Consider the following 16,382-nt stretch of genomic DNA (forward strand, 5'->3'; position numbering starts at 1 on the left):
ACCGGACTTATCAACTCTCTAAAGGGCATAGTTTCAAGATACCCAGCATGTTAAAACTTCGTTTATAAAAACTCTGAAAAGCAATATATATGCAAGGTTACAATCAAACAGGATACAAAATACTAATAGCGGGCGTTATAAAGCCCGGTGATATTTTAACCACTGTTCAGATCACGGTTTGACATGCCTACAGATGTGCAAAGTACACTTATGATATACACGCTATTGTCCACGATGAACACGTTAGATTGGGGGTCGAACGGTTCGGAATCACCCCATGGGTTTCCCTATTCGCTGAATGATATAAGCCAGTCGGCCTCACTGTTTATAGGCGTGTTAATACGTGGTCCTGTTCCAAGGCTAATACGGGGTTCTGGGCCTTGCATAGCTACGAAAGACGGCTGGGTACTAAACGAACTTGATTCTGCCCTTCTGTACCTGTTGCGCAAGCCTAAAAGAAGGCTCTGGCTCATGAGACTTGCAATAGGGGCAGTAATTGCACTTGCGGGTGGTATGTAAACGATCTAGCAAAAAAGGTCACCACAACCCGTCAGTTTCTGTGACACATTTATAAGAGTGGACAACATTCATATCCCACCCGCTAGCCACAGTATTTCAGTGAAAAGAAGTGCTGCAAATACTCTGATTCATAAAAGGTCAGTGATGTTGTCCACTTTTCAATACATACAACATACATAAAAAAGTAAATGACAGAGCCCTTGACGAGGAACAGTATGAGCTGGTTAATAAACCCGAGTTCCCGCTTGTCTTGGAAAATCTCTTTACTCTTATAAATAGCAAGGCTGAATAGGAAGGCTTCATTGGCAAGTGCAGGAAGCCAGAATCCAATATGGTCATAGCTGGAATCAAATACAATGCAGAAAAGTACAGGACTCTGCGAATCTAGTACACTGCTAATCAGTACAAGTTGCCTACAAACAACCTGTTTAGGAGCCATACAGACTATTGTCTCGAACCAAGGCCAGACTGCCGGATTCATTGGCCATAATGGAAATCTCTACAGCAAACATTGATATTATGGTTGCCATTAGGGAGACTCCAAGGACAACAGCTATACTCTTTCTAGCTTTGTATAGTGCATAGAGCCGAAGTTGAAGAGTGACTGCAAGTGGTGTAAATAATATCTGGTCAATACTTCATGTAATATAAGGCTTGCATTCCGTGAGCGTTGTTATGATAATACTCATGAGCCAAGGGCTGCAAACTGCTAGGTTACCTTCCAAGCAAGAAAGTTTCAAAATGGATATTGTATACAGAAAATGAGAACTGAGAGCCATACAACTATATTTTTTCCGGTTGAAATTGTTCAGTCGTGTCGTTGTTTAGCTAAATTATACTGAGTACATACAGCTGTAGTTCAGATTAAGGTTATTATATACTAAATAAAATTCAGACAGGCAGTACATACGATTGCAGATTCCGTGCTTGAGAGTGACACTAATTCAACAATCACTATTGTTGATAAGACAAAATATATTGATGAAAGCAGAAAATGCACCTGATGCAGCAAAGCTGTGGATTCGCCAGATAAGATGGCTAGGCAGCAAATAGATGGTGCTGCTCACACAGAAAATATCAGAATCAAGTATTTTGTCTAAGCAAGAGTAGAGATGCAATGGGTAGATGTATATTTCATACACAAGATGCTACGTACGAGAAAATACAGTATTTTCCCTGAATTGAGAGGCTTGGATTTATCAAATCTCAGCCGTTAACTTTCCTGGTTGATTAGGTATAATTACACGCACCCACACAAGTCGGCCTTCGTCAGCAAAGCTCAGGACTACAGCAAAATAAACATTTGTTGACAATGAGTCTGGACAGGATACTCACTAGCATCATAGGCGAGAAGACTAGTTACTACAGCTTGTGCATCTTTTGTACCGATATGAGCCAGTTCAAGATAGGATGTATCAAAGCACGTACAACGGGCATGATGATGGGTATCCGTTAGCGCGACCTCACTGCCATGGAGCAGGAAAATCATTGCTGCTGGTAAGGTGAAAGGAGGGAGAAGCTCTGCCGAGAAGCTTATTTATAATGATTGCACTAGCTTGGGTTACTGTTGGCTATTGGGAAAGTGTACTTAAGGAGAATAAATTGCTTTAAGTAACTTTCTTAATCTAGTGATTAGCGCTTTCCCTGTTTTAGCGGCACCACCTATATGGCAAGTTCAAACTTCACTAGTAGTTCGTGGCTCTACTCATTATTTTCCGGAATCTGCGCTGGCAGGTCTTGACACGTATAGTACCTAACAAAGGGACTAAAATCACGCAAACACTGATAATGACAGATGGATTGTCCTATTCTCCGAGACGTGCAGAGCACGTGACATGATAATAATTGGACGATCGCGCGAATCAAGCGATAGTTCTGCGTTGACTCTTCGCACGATGCGGCAGGCTATCTGCACTCTCGTTCGCCATCTCAATCATTCAAGCAACGTCTCAAGATGCCGCCGACAGTTGCTATCGTAGCTGCAGGTGCAATGGGTGCCGCTTTAGGCGCTCGACTAGTCTCAATAGGACGATGTACAGTGTACACAACATTGGCAGGAAGATCACCAGCTACAGTCGATCGCGCTCGAAAGGCCGGGATGCTTGACTTACCTCTTTCTGAGATATCATCTAATGCGGAATGGGTCCTGAGCGTCTTACCTCCAAGCGAAGCACATAATTTCGCAAAGTCCTTCCTCGCGGCAAGATCTCAGTCTCGATCTACTACGGGTGGAACGCCGACTCGGGTATTTGTCGATTGTAATGCAGTGTCTCCTGCTACCGTGAAGAACATCTCCGCACTGTTCTCCGGGACTGGGATTGCATTTCTAGATGCAGGAATTATTGGCGGTCCGCCGAGCGACGGTTACGATCCAACAATTTACGCGAGCGCTGATGCTTCTGATACGGAGCATCTTGACGGATTTGACCGTTTCAACGAGCTCGGACTAAAAATACGTGTTTTGAAGGGTGAGGAAGGTAATGAAGGTGGTGGGGTGGGAGACGCGAGTGCTTTGAAGATGTCTTACGCTGTAAGCTTGTTTGTGTTCATAAGGTGCATGCCCCTTGACCTTTTTATTTTAGGGCATTACGAAGGGCACAACAGGTCAAGAATATGTTTTAATTAAAAAATCTCGCAAGCTAATATTTGCAAATAGGTCTCTTCTCGACAATGATCCTAGGTATATTTTTCAGCAAATCTCTGATAATGCATGCTGACGACACTATCTAGCCGCGCATGCTGCTTCACCACAAACGGCTTCTGCACTACTATCTGAGCTCTCCGAAAGTCAGCCCATTTTACTAAGACGTATGGGCGCGTCAATACCACCGATGATTTCAAAAGCATACCGGTGGGTTGGCGAAATGGAGGAGATCGCGGCATTCGTCGACTCAGGGATCGGCTCGCGTGGATCCTCGTCTCTTCCAAACGGTTCTGCGAATTCAGAGGATAAGCAAGAGGGCGGAACACCTGGAGATGCATATCGCGGCCTTGCAAGCCTGTACGCACGCATTGAGAACGAACTTTCAGAGAATGGACGCAACAACGGCGATGTCCGAACTTTGTTAGAATTTGCTGGGGAGGCACGTCGCGTAAGTGATTCTAAGGCCAGTTCGAAGTGACAACGCGTGGGTTTGGATGATAAAGAGGTAGTCAATGATTAAAAAGTGTGTAATAATAGTTAGATAGCTAAATAAAGGATTGAAGTTGGTTTTAGAGAGTTTGAATAGCAATATAATTTTAATGAAACCTGGTCTGCCCTTGCTTGCTCTATCGTTCTCATTGACGGATGATTTTACCTGATCCTTCACCCTTTCTTGCTGGGTTTGAAAAAAAAGGTGACAATAACACTCATTCATTACTTAACCTTTGTATTGAAATGCATTCTATGTTCCGCCTTTGGTTTTAGAACGTTGCTAAAATGTGTTGGATTGAGATGAACAAAAAACTGTCTCATCTTCACCGAAGTATATCAAGCTGTCTAGGACACAACTTGTGCCCAGAGCTACAGATGATGAAGAGAACCCTATTGGTGTTGATTTCATCTAAATCTATTGGAGACCTACAAGAATATAGAATGTGAGTCATCAATTCTCCTTAGTGGGACATGGTTTCGAGATGCTTAGCTCTCTAAAGTACGTTTTCCAGATATCTCAGGAGATTGTTTATCTGCGAGATTACAATATATAAATAATTAAACTAGATGACTACACAGTACATGGTAGTAGTGATGAGCTTTATAACTATAACAATGGCCTAATCATTAATATTGTTTACATCGACTGACTGAGATACCAGCAGATGTGCAAAGTACACCCTTGATATACACTCTATTGTACAAGGAGACAATGTCAGATCGGAGATAGAACAGTCCGAAATCATTCTGTAGCTCACCCTATTCGCTGAATGATATAAGCCAGTCGGCCTCACTGTTAGTAGGCGTGTTGATACGTGGACCTGTTCCCATGCTCATACGAGCTTCTGGGCCTTGCAGAGCAACGAAGTCCGGTAGTGTACTGAATGAATTAGAATGCGCCCTGCCGTATCTGTCGCGTAAACCCAAAAGAAGGCGCTGGCTCATGAGACTCGCAATAGGGGCAGTAATTGCAGTTGCAAACGGGACATATTTAGCCTGAGTAAATATCAGCACATACTGTAACAGGTTTATGAGTATGGACAATATTCATACCCCACCAACTAGCCACAGCACTTCGGTAAATAGGAGTACAGCAAAAACTCTAGTTCAAAGTAATTGGTAAGATAATCCTTTTGTCAATACATGAACTTACATGAAAAAATAAATGACAGAACCCTTAACAAGGAACAGCTCGAGCTGATTAATAATGCCGAGCTCCCTCTTCTCTCGGAAAATATCCACGCCTTTGTACGCTGCAAGTCCAAATAGGAATGTTTCATTGATTAGTGCAGGAATCCAGTATCCAATGTGGTCATTAGTAGAATCAAATGCAACACAACGTCGTAAACCTGTATGTGTATCTAGTGCAGATCAGTACACATTGTCCGCAAATAACTCGGTGAGAAGCCTCACAGACCTTCAAGTAAGGTACCAGATTCATTGACCATAATGGCAATTCCGACACCGAACATTGATGCTACGGTCGCCATCAAGGAGACTCCAAGGACAATAGCCATACTATTTCTAGCTTTGTAAAGTGCATAGAGTCGAAGTTGGAGAGTGACTGAAAGTGCTGTTAATAATATCTGAACAATGTTTCACATATTAATGGCTTACCTTCTGTGAGAATTGTTATAATAACACTCGAAATCCAAGGGGTTCGAATTGCTAGGTTGCCTTCCAAGAACAGGATTAATATTTCCACTGAAATGAAAAACAAGAGCCGTACAGCTATATTTTTTGATGGGTAATGTCTACTCGTGTCAGTGCGCTTGGGCAACCTACACTGAGTACGCACAGCTAAGGATCAAAGTAGGTTATAACATACTAAATAGAAATATGGACATATGATACATACAGTTGTGGAGGGTGAAGAGAGCGACACTAGTTCAATTGTCATTCTCATTGATAGGACACAATATAGACATGAAAGCAGAAATATACCCGAAGCAGAAAAGCTGTGGATTTCGTGAATAAGAGGTATGGGTTACAAAAAGATTGATCTGGCTCACACGGAGAATATTACGGTCAAGTATTTAATCTGCAAAAAAGCAGAAATAGGACAATTAGACGTTCGTGTGCGTGAGTTTACTGTAATAAAAAAAGACAAGCTACGTACAAGAAAATACAATATTTTCCCTGAATTGAGAGGTTTGGACTTTGAATATCATGTGTTAGCTTTGATGTCTGATTAAGTGTGATCCCACTCACCCACATAAGTCGTCTTTCATCGACAAAGCCCAGAACTAGACTCAAAGTAAGGATTATTAATGGAAAAGATGCACAATTTACATACTAGCATCATAGGTTAAAAGACAGGTCATTGCGGCCTGCGGATCTTTTGATTTGATTTGAGCCGGTTCAAGCTATGATATGCGCAAACACATACATAAAGTAGTGCCTGTTAGCGAGAACAGGAGCGAGTTGTTTACTGACAGTATCGCGGCGCTCATTCCTGTTGATCCAGATTCAAGGGGGTGAGGAACGACTTCAGCTGACGCCCCCATTTATGTACCTACTCTGTCTGGAGAATTCTCATCACTACTGAGTGATTCTTAGACTCTCCTGACATTGTAGGTTGTGTAATTGATATATAGCACCTTGAGACAGAAAAGCTTGTCATTTTTTATACAGAGACTGTATAGCTTGTCTGTGGTGAAGGCCTTGTCTTCCTGTCTTGAGAGAATGCATCCAAGCAGGTGCCTGCAAAGACTCAGTAGGAAATTCTAGCAAGTGTGTAATGCATCAGTACTTGTATATGTAAAATAGAAAGAGGAGACTGATAATGTACTCACCTGTAAAGCTGGGTCAGAATTATTATTTGAAAGCCACTAATAAAGATGGATAGAATCCTTTTTTAATGCTACCATGTTATAATGGACTTCAAGATCCCTTAGCTTGATAGGATCCCCAGATCCATCATTAAGGCTAATACAAGAATTAATCTCACATATCTTGTGAGTCCTACCCTCTAGTTGTGAAACTGCCTTTGTAGTGTCTTACTTGTTTGTCCTAGCATACATGTGTTTGAGTCTCCTATGCTGAGACTCCCCCTGTGAAGATACACAATCAAGATAAGTATGGAGAGCATATTGTAAAGTAGACACTTAACAATTTGTATACTGTATGAATCAGTCATACCAAATCAACAAATGGCAGAAGCATATGTACTAAGAGAATAAAATTTTAGTATATTAATGTTGAGTGTTTTAGTTTTCACACTAGATCTGATTGTTTTTGTGTCCAGTCCCTTTGCCTTACCCTTATTGAGTAGGGCAGCTTGACAATGTCCTTGAGCAGCAATCTCCTTTGAGAGTTTGTGTGTATTGTAGGCCAAGCATACAGTCTTCTTGAAGCATTATACCTGGTATCCTAGCAATGTTGTTGTCTCCTCAAGGAACTGAACTGTAGTCTCTGTATGAATGTAGAGCTTTGTAAGTGTATACTAGGTTGCTAAGATGAATAAAAGGTCAAGGACCACTTTATTATATTTCTTTGACAGTAAATCCTTGAAGGCCAGTATAGTACACTAGGTAATACACATCCTATTGTAGTGCATATATATTAATAGTCTTGAGGGAGGCACTTACCTGTAGAATATCTTTGAAGTCTCTGACTGTAATGTTTTTCATTATAGATGTATTTCCAGAAAATCGCCAGATTGTATCCATTCTGAATGTAGGAGTATGGTGATACCTAAAATATAATGAATATATCTAAATAGACAACAGTAAGGCAATTGATGAGGCTGTAACATAGATACTTACCTTCTATTAAGCATTGGTATGCTCTCTCCTCCCTACACAAAAAGAATGTGTAAGAGGTAGGTAAATATTGCTTTCCATACCCTTAGCTCAAATTTGTACATAGGGTCTAGGACAAATAAGTTAAAGAAATTGAATCTGTGCTTGTAAAGTACAGAAAAAGCATTCTATAAAAATAAGATAAGTGAGTAATGAGGAGCATTGCCTGGATAGCAACAGTTCACTTATATTAACTGGTATGAGGGATCTGTCCTTAAGGAGATTTTTTATCCAGGTGGATTCTACAGGCTTCCCTAATTGAAAAATCCACTGTTGTGCCCTAGAAATCTTCTCTTACTGTACTGTATCATTAATACGTTTGCAAGTTTGTCTTTGTTGATCAGCTCTGGTACTAAGTATATGGTTGAATTTGGTTAGCATAATATCTGTAGGGCTTGAGAATTTGCCTAAAACATGTAAGCTAGTAATGAGTATCCTGTAGCAATGTTCAGTTATCCTTGTATAAATTGAGGTGAAGATTGTAGTGTATACAAACAAGAAGATAGCAAATAGATACAAGACATACTTCTCAGGGTAGTCTACTGAGTAAAAAGCAAACCTTGGGAAGAGCCTGTGTAATTTTCCATCCAAGCAGTCAAATAGAATACCAGAGCTGTATGCCTTGAGAATTTCGGGCTGTAAGAGGATATAGGACAAGACAGCTTGAAATAGTTTGTGCTTTAAGTGAGTGAGGAGTTCCAAAGATGCAGATTGTCCATAAACCTTATTATATGTATCTTGAACTGATGCTGGGAGCTTTATCAATGTAAATACTGTATGTCAAGTCATGTATCACAAAGAACAGTAGAAATATAGAAGGAATGTACTCACTAAAGGAATATATGCTAGATGATGGCAAGCTGTCTACAAAGATTTATAACACATGTACTTAGATTAGCCTCTAAAGTACATGTATATCAGCCAAAGTGATGTAGAACCGAAATTTGCAAGATGTATTGAGTCTGAATAGAGAATAAGAGGAAGTACAAAGTTTTCAGTACTGTCTTGTATTAGAAAGCTTTGTACTTCTTTGTAGGCTTCCAACCAATAATCTGAGCAATATAGTTCACTATAAATGTGTTCAGGAGGGGAGTTGTACTTAAGGAAGAGGAGAGATAATTAAGGGTTAGTAGAAAGTTTACTATACAGCTCTAATACCACACATACTGTTAGTCTCTAAAGCTCCCTGTAAGGCATATAATGAAAAGGAGGAGAACAAGGGTTGTCTAAGGCTTTAAAGATTGTTGTTAGTAAGGGCTGGTAGTGTATTCCCCTGACTTTGAATTCAGGAGCTCTTTCTTTGCCCCTAGGCTACTTCTTGTTGTCTTCAGAAGGTAGCTTGATCTTAACCAATCCTTTGTGCCAGTCATCAGAATGGGAAGACTCAGGGGAATCATTATTGTAGTGTGGACTGTCAATACATGAATTCTCCCACCTTACTCTGTAGTCTACTAAGTCTAATAGCTTGAAGTCTGGATAAAGTAAGACTTTGTACACAAGGACATCCAGCTTGTTATTTGTCTTTTCTTTCACTTTGTAATTTGCCCAGCTTGTTAAAAGGTAAGTTGCTACATTATTGAACAGCACATATTTATTAGTGATAAGTTTGGGGAGTAAGGACGTTTGAGTCAGAGCATCACCTGTAGAAAGTCTAGGTAAGTTGCATAAGTCCTTAAGGTTGAGCATCTTGTCAGGGAAGTCATCTGGCAAATCTGGGTACTCTTGAAGCAACTTGTATTTGTTTGGCTCAGACAAAAAGAGCCTCCTTCTTGTTCCTTACACAATTTCTAGAGTTGCTTGAGTCAGAGAGGGGACTCAAGACAGTAGAGAAGGAAGCTGAGATGGTATGAACTTAAGAAGGTGTGGAAGAGATACAGTAGGAAGTACAGACAAGTTTGAAGTAGATGGTAGAAGATCTGTAAATTGCTTTAGTAGTTGTTTCTTACATTTAGTTCCTTCAGGAAACTTAAGAGGCTTGTCAAATAGGGCTGGAACAGTCTGAGTATTATTCTCCACTTTGAATGCCTAGGTCTCAGCTACACAAAATGGTGAGCATTGCCCAAGAATTAAGATACTATCACACATACCTAACCTTATTCTCTTTTTCACTTTGTTATTTGACTCTCTAATGTGTTTTAGAGAGTTCAGACTACTACTTGTATCAACACAATAATTGTAATAGATTGCTCATACATTCTTCTTCTTAAAGACCTCACCACAAGCCTCACAAACAAAGGAAGGCATCTTAAAGAGTTAGAGAAGCACAGTCTAGTCTGACATATGTCTTTGAATGTCTGCTTTGCTAGTATCTGACATACAGAGGTTCACAACAAGATAGATCAATATTGGTGATCTTTACTGACTAGGACTGAGATTTAGATACAGTAATATGTACTACTACTGTTAGTGCTCCCTCACAGTAGTGTAATTTACAGATATGCTTACTGTGACAGTATATGTGCCTATACAGCAAACTGTAGAAGAATATTGAAGCTCATATCAGCCCTTCTCAATTTACTTCCCTTACTACCTTACACACAGGTTGTAGCACAAGTCTGAGACTGTACCAGCCTGAGAGTACTCTGGAAAGTAGTAAGAAGACTTGCACAAGCTGTACAAATCATAGTAATCACTATTTGTAACACTACTAGACATTGTTTATTACTTTGTATGGTTCATCTCTGTCTTTTTAATAATTTGCATTTGCTTTAAGTGAGTGATCATCATTTTCCACTCTCAGCACAAGTCTGAGAAGTAGGTCAGACCTCTTCCTAAGACTTGTACAGACATATACTCTATATAGTAAGTATTAAGGTACACTATAGTCCTACAACAATAGTACTGTCCTCCATACTAAAGTGCAAGTATCTTAGTACAAGTAAATTGAGAAGCACTACTAGACTAGAAGGAAAATGGCAAGCATTTTCTTGATTGCTGAGTAGTATCAGATCCACCTATATGTTAACTTTAATAGTAAGTAGGTTCTGTATTCAAGCTGTACAAAGTCCATTATTATAGCTACAGCCTACTATATGTCATGAAAGATGCCTTCAATTCTGTACATAAAGCTAACTTGAAGTTCCTTAGCAGCTTAGCCAATATTTGACCCCTGGCTTGGATGTAGACTAATATTAATGATTTCAAGCTAGTCAATTTATGCATTTATTAAACATTACTAAATATACAGCTGAAACACTGAATTTACACACATCCAAGCTAAGTATTTTACATGTGTAAGGCTATGTACAGTGTATACAGAGCACTGACAGCCAAGTGACTGTGTACTTCTTATTTTAGATATATCAAATCCTCTCATTTTGGATACACCTGCTTTTCCTAGCATATTTTTGCTAGATAAGTCCTTCCCCCCCCCCTATAAGAGCTCTTATTGTCAACACTCTCAGGCTCTTACTCTCAGTCACAGTTGCCTTACTTCCTTGTCCTCACTCACTCACTCCTTTCATCCTCTTTCCATCTTTAACACAGAAAGTATTAATATTACTACTTGTTAGTAGTATCCTAGTTAGTACTGTTCCTTGAATCACTTTTAATAACTTGCTAGACTTTGCTGACTTACCCTCATACTATCTCTAACACTCTCAGTCCTTGTTCTCTTGTCTCAATCCATCTTCCTCTCAAGTTACTCAATATGCTAGTTTGTTTTCACTCATACAAACTCAGGTTGTCCTCCCTACCCCCTCTCAACTAAGGATGAGCACCAAGCCTTGACCTGAGTAAGGTTCCTTCTCTGCCAAGTGTCCTACTGCCTTCAAAACAGTAAACACTTGAGGAGAGGAGCCTTGTAACAAAATCTGGCTGTTCAAAGCAAATCAAGTGAGTCATCTTATTGTTTTTATGTACTATTACATTCACTTATAACATTTATAATGTACAGGTACAGAGACACACTCAAACGAATATGTCAGCTCTCACAGTCTATCAAGCAGAACATTGACCTTTGGGTTAACATTCTAGGTGCTATGAACTATGGTATAGCTGTTGAATCTCTCAAAATGTATTTGAGAATAGAAGTGACAGTCACAAACTATAACACTAAGGACATGGAACTTTGTAAGAGAGTTATTGCAAATGTGTAAGTTTGATTATATTCTGCTCCTCTAGCAATTACTGACAACTCTGTGTCAGTTGTGAAGAAGAGAAGGACCTTCTCTTCAGGGTTTATAAGAGTGTCCTTACACTCTTTTCCAATGAGAGGGCCTATTATGAAGTGCTTTCTAGTCCAGAGGCTAAGGCACTTTAGGTTGAGGTATGTGTATAACACAATGAAGTTGTGCCTATCCATTCTATCATGTTCCTTACTGTTCTACTCCAGTTGACAGACAAAATAACTTTGCAGCCAATGTCCACTCTGTAGCCAATACATGTGTGTGTATACTATCCCTATCTATCTTCATTCCCTCAGAATTCATTCTCCATCTCTGTCATCAGACTTTCATTATTACATACTGTATTCTGTTGTCACTAATAATACTAATCTATTCTATTTACTTTAGGTGAACAAGAAAGCAGAGCAAGGTTGTAGTAACAACACATCTACACTCAAACAGAGGGGGCACTACCATGTGCTCAAGGAAGGCTGGCCAGAACCACTGATTGACAATCAACCAAGTAAGATAGGCAGAGGTATACACTATCCACAATTGTTGCAGATGATTGTACCAATGCTACTCCTGCATACACACAGTAGTAAGGAAAGGTATGCAGACTAACAGATGAAGTCAAACAAAAAATGAACACTCTTACTCATATCCTTACTGTATAGTTTTGAAGACAATGTAAAGTCAAAAAAATACCTAATCACACATAGGTCATTCCCTGCATTCCTGTATGAGGAAGGGTCATACAATCCAGAAGTAATGGACAAGGGCCTATTCTGAGGCTGTTTTCTTGTCAAAGTAAGTACACTCCTATTATTCTTTACAAATACTGATACTTCTTTTGTAGTGCCTTTGGCTGATCTTTACAAGCCCAAGTTCTACAGATGCTGAGCCTGGTAGCAAAGGTAAAACAATGCAGGCAAATAATGCTGAGATTGTAGGTGTGAAGTCTGTCACCCTAGAGATGATTGTCTACATATGTGTCCAGGTAAGTACTCAGGCTGTGATAGTAATATAATCTAGCAACACTGACAATACTTTTGATATGATAGGCATGCTTTTTTATTTCAACACTTGAAACCTTTGGCAAGGTCAATGAAAATTTTAATTTCAAAGTGTTTTATTACACTATTCTTGAGTTTTTCAAAGACTGTAAGTCTCTATAGGTCCAGGACACACTTAATTGGTGGGATGGGTATGTTTTATACATTTTTAAATTTACTTAAAGCTACATTAACTAACTACTGGGTTTCTAGGCAGGTTTTCGGCTCCTCTGGTGAATTGCTCACTATTGAACCTGAGGAGGACAAGGAGTCATTGATTGCAGCCATTTTGAGAGCTTGGAAGGCTTGCAAAGGGTGTGGACAGTCCCAAGCAGGAGGATTGGCTGGCCAGGGTCAAGGACTGGCTACTCAAACGTAAGACACTCACCTGCCAGACAATATGCACATGGATGAGGTTTAGGTTTGTTTTTCCACTTTCTAATTCTACACATTGATGTTCACCTTACTTGCCTCATTTAGCAAGTCTTGTAACCGTTTCCCTTGCTTTGTGTTAACAAGATCAGCCGTTTGTCTCATTTCTTGCCCTGACACTCATACAGTATGCTTTCTACTTTCACCACTTTTCTTCTCACTCCTGCACCTGTTAGTACTATAATTAGTATTTAGTAACGTTGTAATATTGCCACGAAAATATAAATAATTTGAATCATTATTAATGCATGTAAGGGCGAAAAAGTAAAATGAATATAAGTAGAGTTTGTATATACATTGCAATTCTTTAGTAAGGCTTCTGTCAACATTATAAGGCAGAAAAATGTATATTGGTTTGGAACAGTCTTTTAGACTGTTATATTAATTTGCATACATTATAATTAATACCATCCTTCCTATAGTATATACTCCTCATCATTTTCGAGATCAAATATAAGTCATTTTACTTATTGCAAGGGATAAAAAACTTTATGTACCTTTATAATGTGAACAAATCTTTTATGCCTTATAATGTATACAATGTCTTTACTTATTATAAAGAACAGCAAGCTTTCCTTAGGCTTGAAATACTAATAAACCTTTTGAATATTGACAAACCTTTTGGATCTTATAATGCCTTATACTGTTTCTCAGAAATTGAGATCAATTATTTTGCATTTTACAGTTTTCACAGTATTTACATATTTTGAACCATTATAAGCTAATATAAGCTATAAGACTTTCTCGCGATGTTCATTTCTTCCCTGCTCGGCCATCTGTACTTCATCTGATGGCGCTGTTGATCCGCATTGAACAATGTCCTCGCTGCTGTTTGACCGAAAGGCGTATTAGGATTCACTCAATCCACAGATGCATGCTAATATTATGTTACTATTGGATAACACTGAACATCCCTACATTTACACTCAAATAATCAGACTTTTTTATACAGAGGTCAGCTATATGGGTCCAGGGGCTGACTCTAACTTCCAAAACTTCAATCAGCTCAATTTTGCTTAGGTTTGCTAGATGAAAGTCAATGAGAATGGCTTGTTTGTTAAGAGACAACTCCCTTGATTACAATTCTATTGTCATACAGATTCTAGTACCTTTGGATTCATTGACCCAGACCTTATTCTTTAAGGTGCTCATCTAATCCTACAATTCTCTAAGGGTACTGTCCAGACACTCTTGCCTCCATCCCTTACTTGCCAACCCAAAGATAAGAATGAAGATTACAAATTTTACTTTGTAAACGTGTAAGCATGTTGTTGAGGCTTTCAAACTTGGAACATATTAATGCTGAGTCATTTTTGGTCCAATTTACCACAGATTTGTTGATAGGGACATGTTTATACACTATTGAGGCAGAGGAATCAGACACAAAAGTACATAGCATTTAAATAGCTACCTACTACATAACATGCTACAAGAACAAAACAATGACAAGATAGATAGTAAAGTATTGGAAGAGGAGGAGGAGACTAATAGTAATGATGAGGATCTTGAAAGTAAAGAACAGAACAATGAGGAAGGCAAATCAGACAGTTATGCAGACCTGTAGTAAATATTAGATGTGCCATTTACATGTAAGGTAATTTTGTGGTCACACACAGCAAATGATGATCTGTTGATCATCTACACAACTGTTTTTGCTAATCAAATATGACACTGTGAGTATTCTACTAGGCTGATTCCTTGTTACCATCTTACCAACTTTTACAGTAAGCAAAATGAATCTTCTTTTAATAGGTACTATCTATGCCTCCATCTTAGCTCAGTTTACACTAACTGTAGTGTTCTTTGGAGCAATCCTCAACTTTACTACTATCACACAGTTTCTCACAGTTCACAGGATAGAGAGTGCTACATGTGTTACTACTGTTTTTACAGATTCTTTCATTACTGTCACCATGCTCTATTTACTGTGTCATATGTCTGTTGGTAATCTTCAATACACTACTGCTGCCTGATTCAAGCATATACAGAATTTGTAAGGTTGTTTAGAGACTCAGAACAATAAGGATGGCCATTAGGTTGAAGTTTGCAAGCAGTACAGTATAACTCAACAGCTTTATCAAGGTCTTCTGACTGTTCACACTACTCATATCTCTTACTTCATTATCTTGCTTACTTTGTTGTCTCTCACAGTACTCTCCAGATGTACTTTCACCTGGGCTTGGCTCTGTAATGAGTAGCAATGACTCTCAATCCCCTGTCAATAATCTGCTTGATGTTGACTTTGATAAACTCACTGAGTACCATTTGCAGCCTTACACAGTACTCTCTAGACACACTTTCACTCAGACTTAGCTCTGTAATGAGTAGTAATGACTCTTGATCCCCTGTCAATAATCTGCTCAATGTTGACTTTGATAAACTTGCTGAGTACCATTCACAGCCTCACACAGCACTCTCCAGACACACTTTCACTCAGACTTGGCTCTGTAACAAGTAGTAACAACTCTTGATCCCCTGTTAATAATTTGCTCAACATTGACTTTGATAACATGCTTGCATTCCTTTTACTTCACAGTCACACACACACACTCCTAACAACTTGCATTCACAATTACCTTCAGTAAGTCCCTTCCCTCACTTGCATTTGACCTGAGATCTCTAGACTTACTTCTTATCTTATACAGCACTCTCTACACCTGCCCCCCCTCTGTTTTTTGGGCCAATCCAGACATGTACAAAACAAAGGACACAAAATGTGTGTCCTGTAAGGCTAGCACTGATAAAATTCTGAGAGTGCTTAGGGAAGCACTCCCAGATTGTTATAGCTGTATTAAAACAGCTAAAATTGTGTAAGTTCTTATATTTTTTACTTTTTTCTACTACTAACATTATTATTATTATTATTAGGGGTAGTATTCATGAGTCAGGTAATGACAATACCCTACACCTTCTAATAAGATGTTTTGTCTTTCTTTGCTAATATTATCTTAAGGAATTCAATTTCAAGGGGGCAACTATTAGTTACAAGACAGTTAAAAAAATTGTAATTAAAAAGATCTTGTAATATTTTCTTTTGCTTTGTATTTTATTTACATCTGTTATACTTCTATAACACACACATTACAAACTAGTACTATATATTTATTAAGATTAGAACCCTAAAAATAGAGTTTTTAATTATTATATACATTAATTTGCCTTTTGTATTAATTATCTACTAAAAATAAATATTTTTGCTTAATTATATTACAGATATCACTCTGTTTTTAAGATTATAATACTTATATAATCTAAGTATAATACTTTAGCTTATAATGTAAGGTTATTATAATGTATTCAATGAATTGTAATAATTCATAACACTCTTAGA

At 38.6% G+C, this 16,382-nt stretch overlaps 4 protein-coding genes across 4 annotated transcripts; 2 read left to right on the forward strand and 2 right to left on the reverse strand.

The window, feature by feature from the left end:
- Nucleotides 1-2,430: 2,430 nt before the first annotated feature.
- Nucleotides 2,431-3,641, forward strand: FOMMEDRAFT_112918 (6-phosphogluconate dehydrogenase C-terminal domain-like protein; the record flags this gene model as incomplete). Its single annotated transcript, XM_007270083.1, has 5 exons — nucleotides 2,431-3,049; nucleotides 3,102-3,123; nucleotides 3,176-3,199; nucleotides 3,250-3,426; nucleotides 3,496-3,641. Exons 1-5 carry the CDS (start codon nucleotides 2,474-2,476, stop codon nucleotides 3,639-3,641), a joined length of 945 nt encoding a protein of 314 aa, XP_007270145.1. The 5' UTR covers nucleotides 2,431-2,473.
- A 773-nt stretch (nucleotides 3,642-4,414) lies between these two features.
- On the reverse strand, nucleotides 4,415-5,979 carry FOMMEDRAFT_31108 (uncharacterized protein; the record flags this gene model as incomplete). Its single annotated transcript, XM_007269815.1, has 11 exons — nucleotides 4,415-4,651; nucleotides 4,674-4,728; nucleotides 4,809-4,908; nucleotides 5,073-5,228; nucleotides 5,273-5,359; nucleotides 5,441-5,455; nucleotides 5,514-5,539; nucleotides 5,668-5,696; nucleotides 5,775-5,813; nucleotides 5,867-5,901; nucleotides 5,952-5,979. The coding sequence occupies 11 exons, from the start codon at nucleotides 5,977-5,979 to the stop codon at nucleotides 4,415-4,417; spliced, it is 807 nt and encodes a 268-aa protein (XP_007269877.1).
- Nucleotides 5,980-7,974: 1,995 nt separating this feature from the next.
- Nucleotides 7,975-8,214, reverse strand: FOMMEDRAFT_39159 (uncharacterized protein; the record flags this gene model as incomplete). Its single annotated transcript, XM_007269827.1, has 1 exon — nucleotides 7,975-8,214. A coding segment is annotated over one exon (240 nt), but the record flags the coding sequence as incomplete, so codon positions are not given.
- Nucleotides 8,215-12,489: 4,275 nt separating this feature from the next.
- Nucleotides 12,490-12,998, forward strand: FOMMEDRAFT_160327 (uncharacterized protein; the record flags this gene model as incomplete). The annotated part of the gene is made up of 4 exons (XM_007270084.1): nucleotides 12,490-12,564; nucleotides 12,629-12,667; nucleotides 12,743-12,771; nucleotides 12,833-12,998. 4 exons carry the CDS (start codon nucleotides 12,490-12,492, stop codon nucleotides 12,996-12,998), a joined length of 309 nt encoding a protein of 102 aa, XP_007270146.1.
- Between the last annotated feature and the right edge of the window lie 3,384 nt (nucleotides 12,999-16,382).

Source organism: Fomitiporia mediterranea (assembly GCF_000271605.1).
Source record: "Fomitiporia mediterranea MF3/22 unplaced genomic scaffold FOMMEscaffold_11, whole genome shotgun sequence".
NCBI lineage: Eukaryota > Fungi > Basidiomycota > Agaricomycetes > Hymenochaetales > Hymenochaetaceae > Fomitiporia > Fomitiporia mediterranea.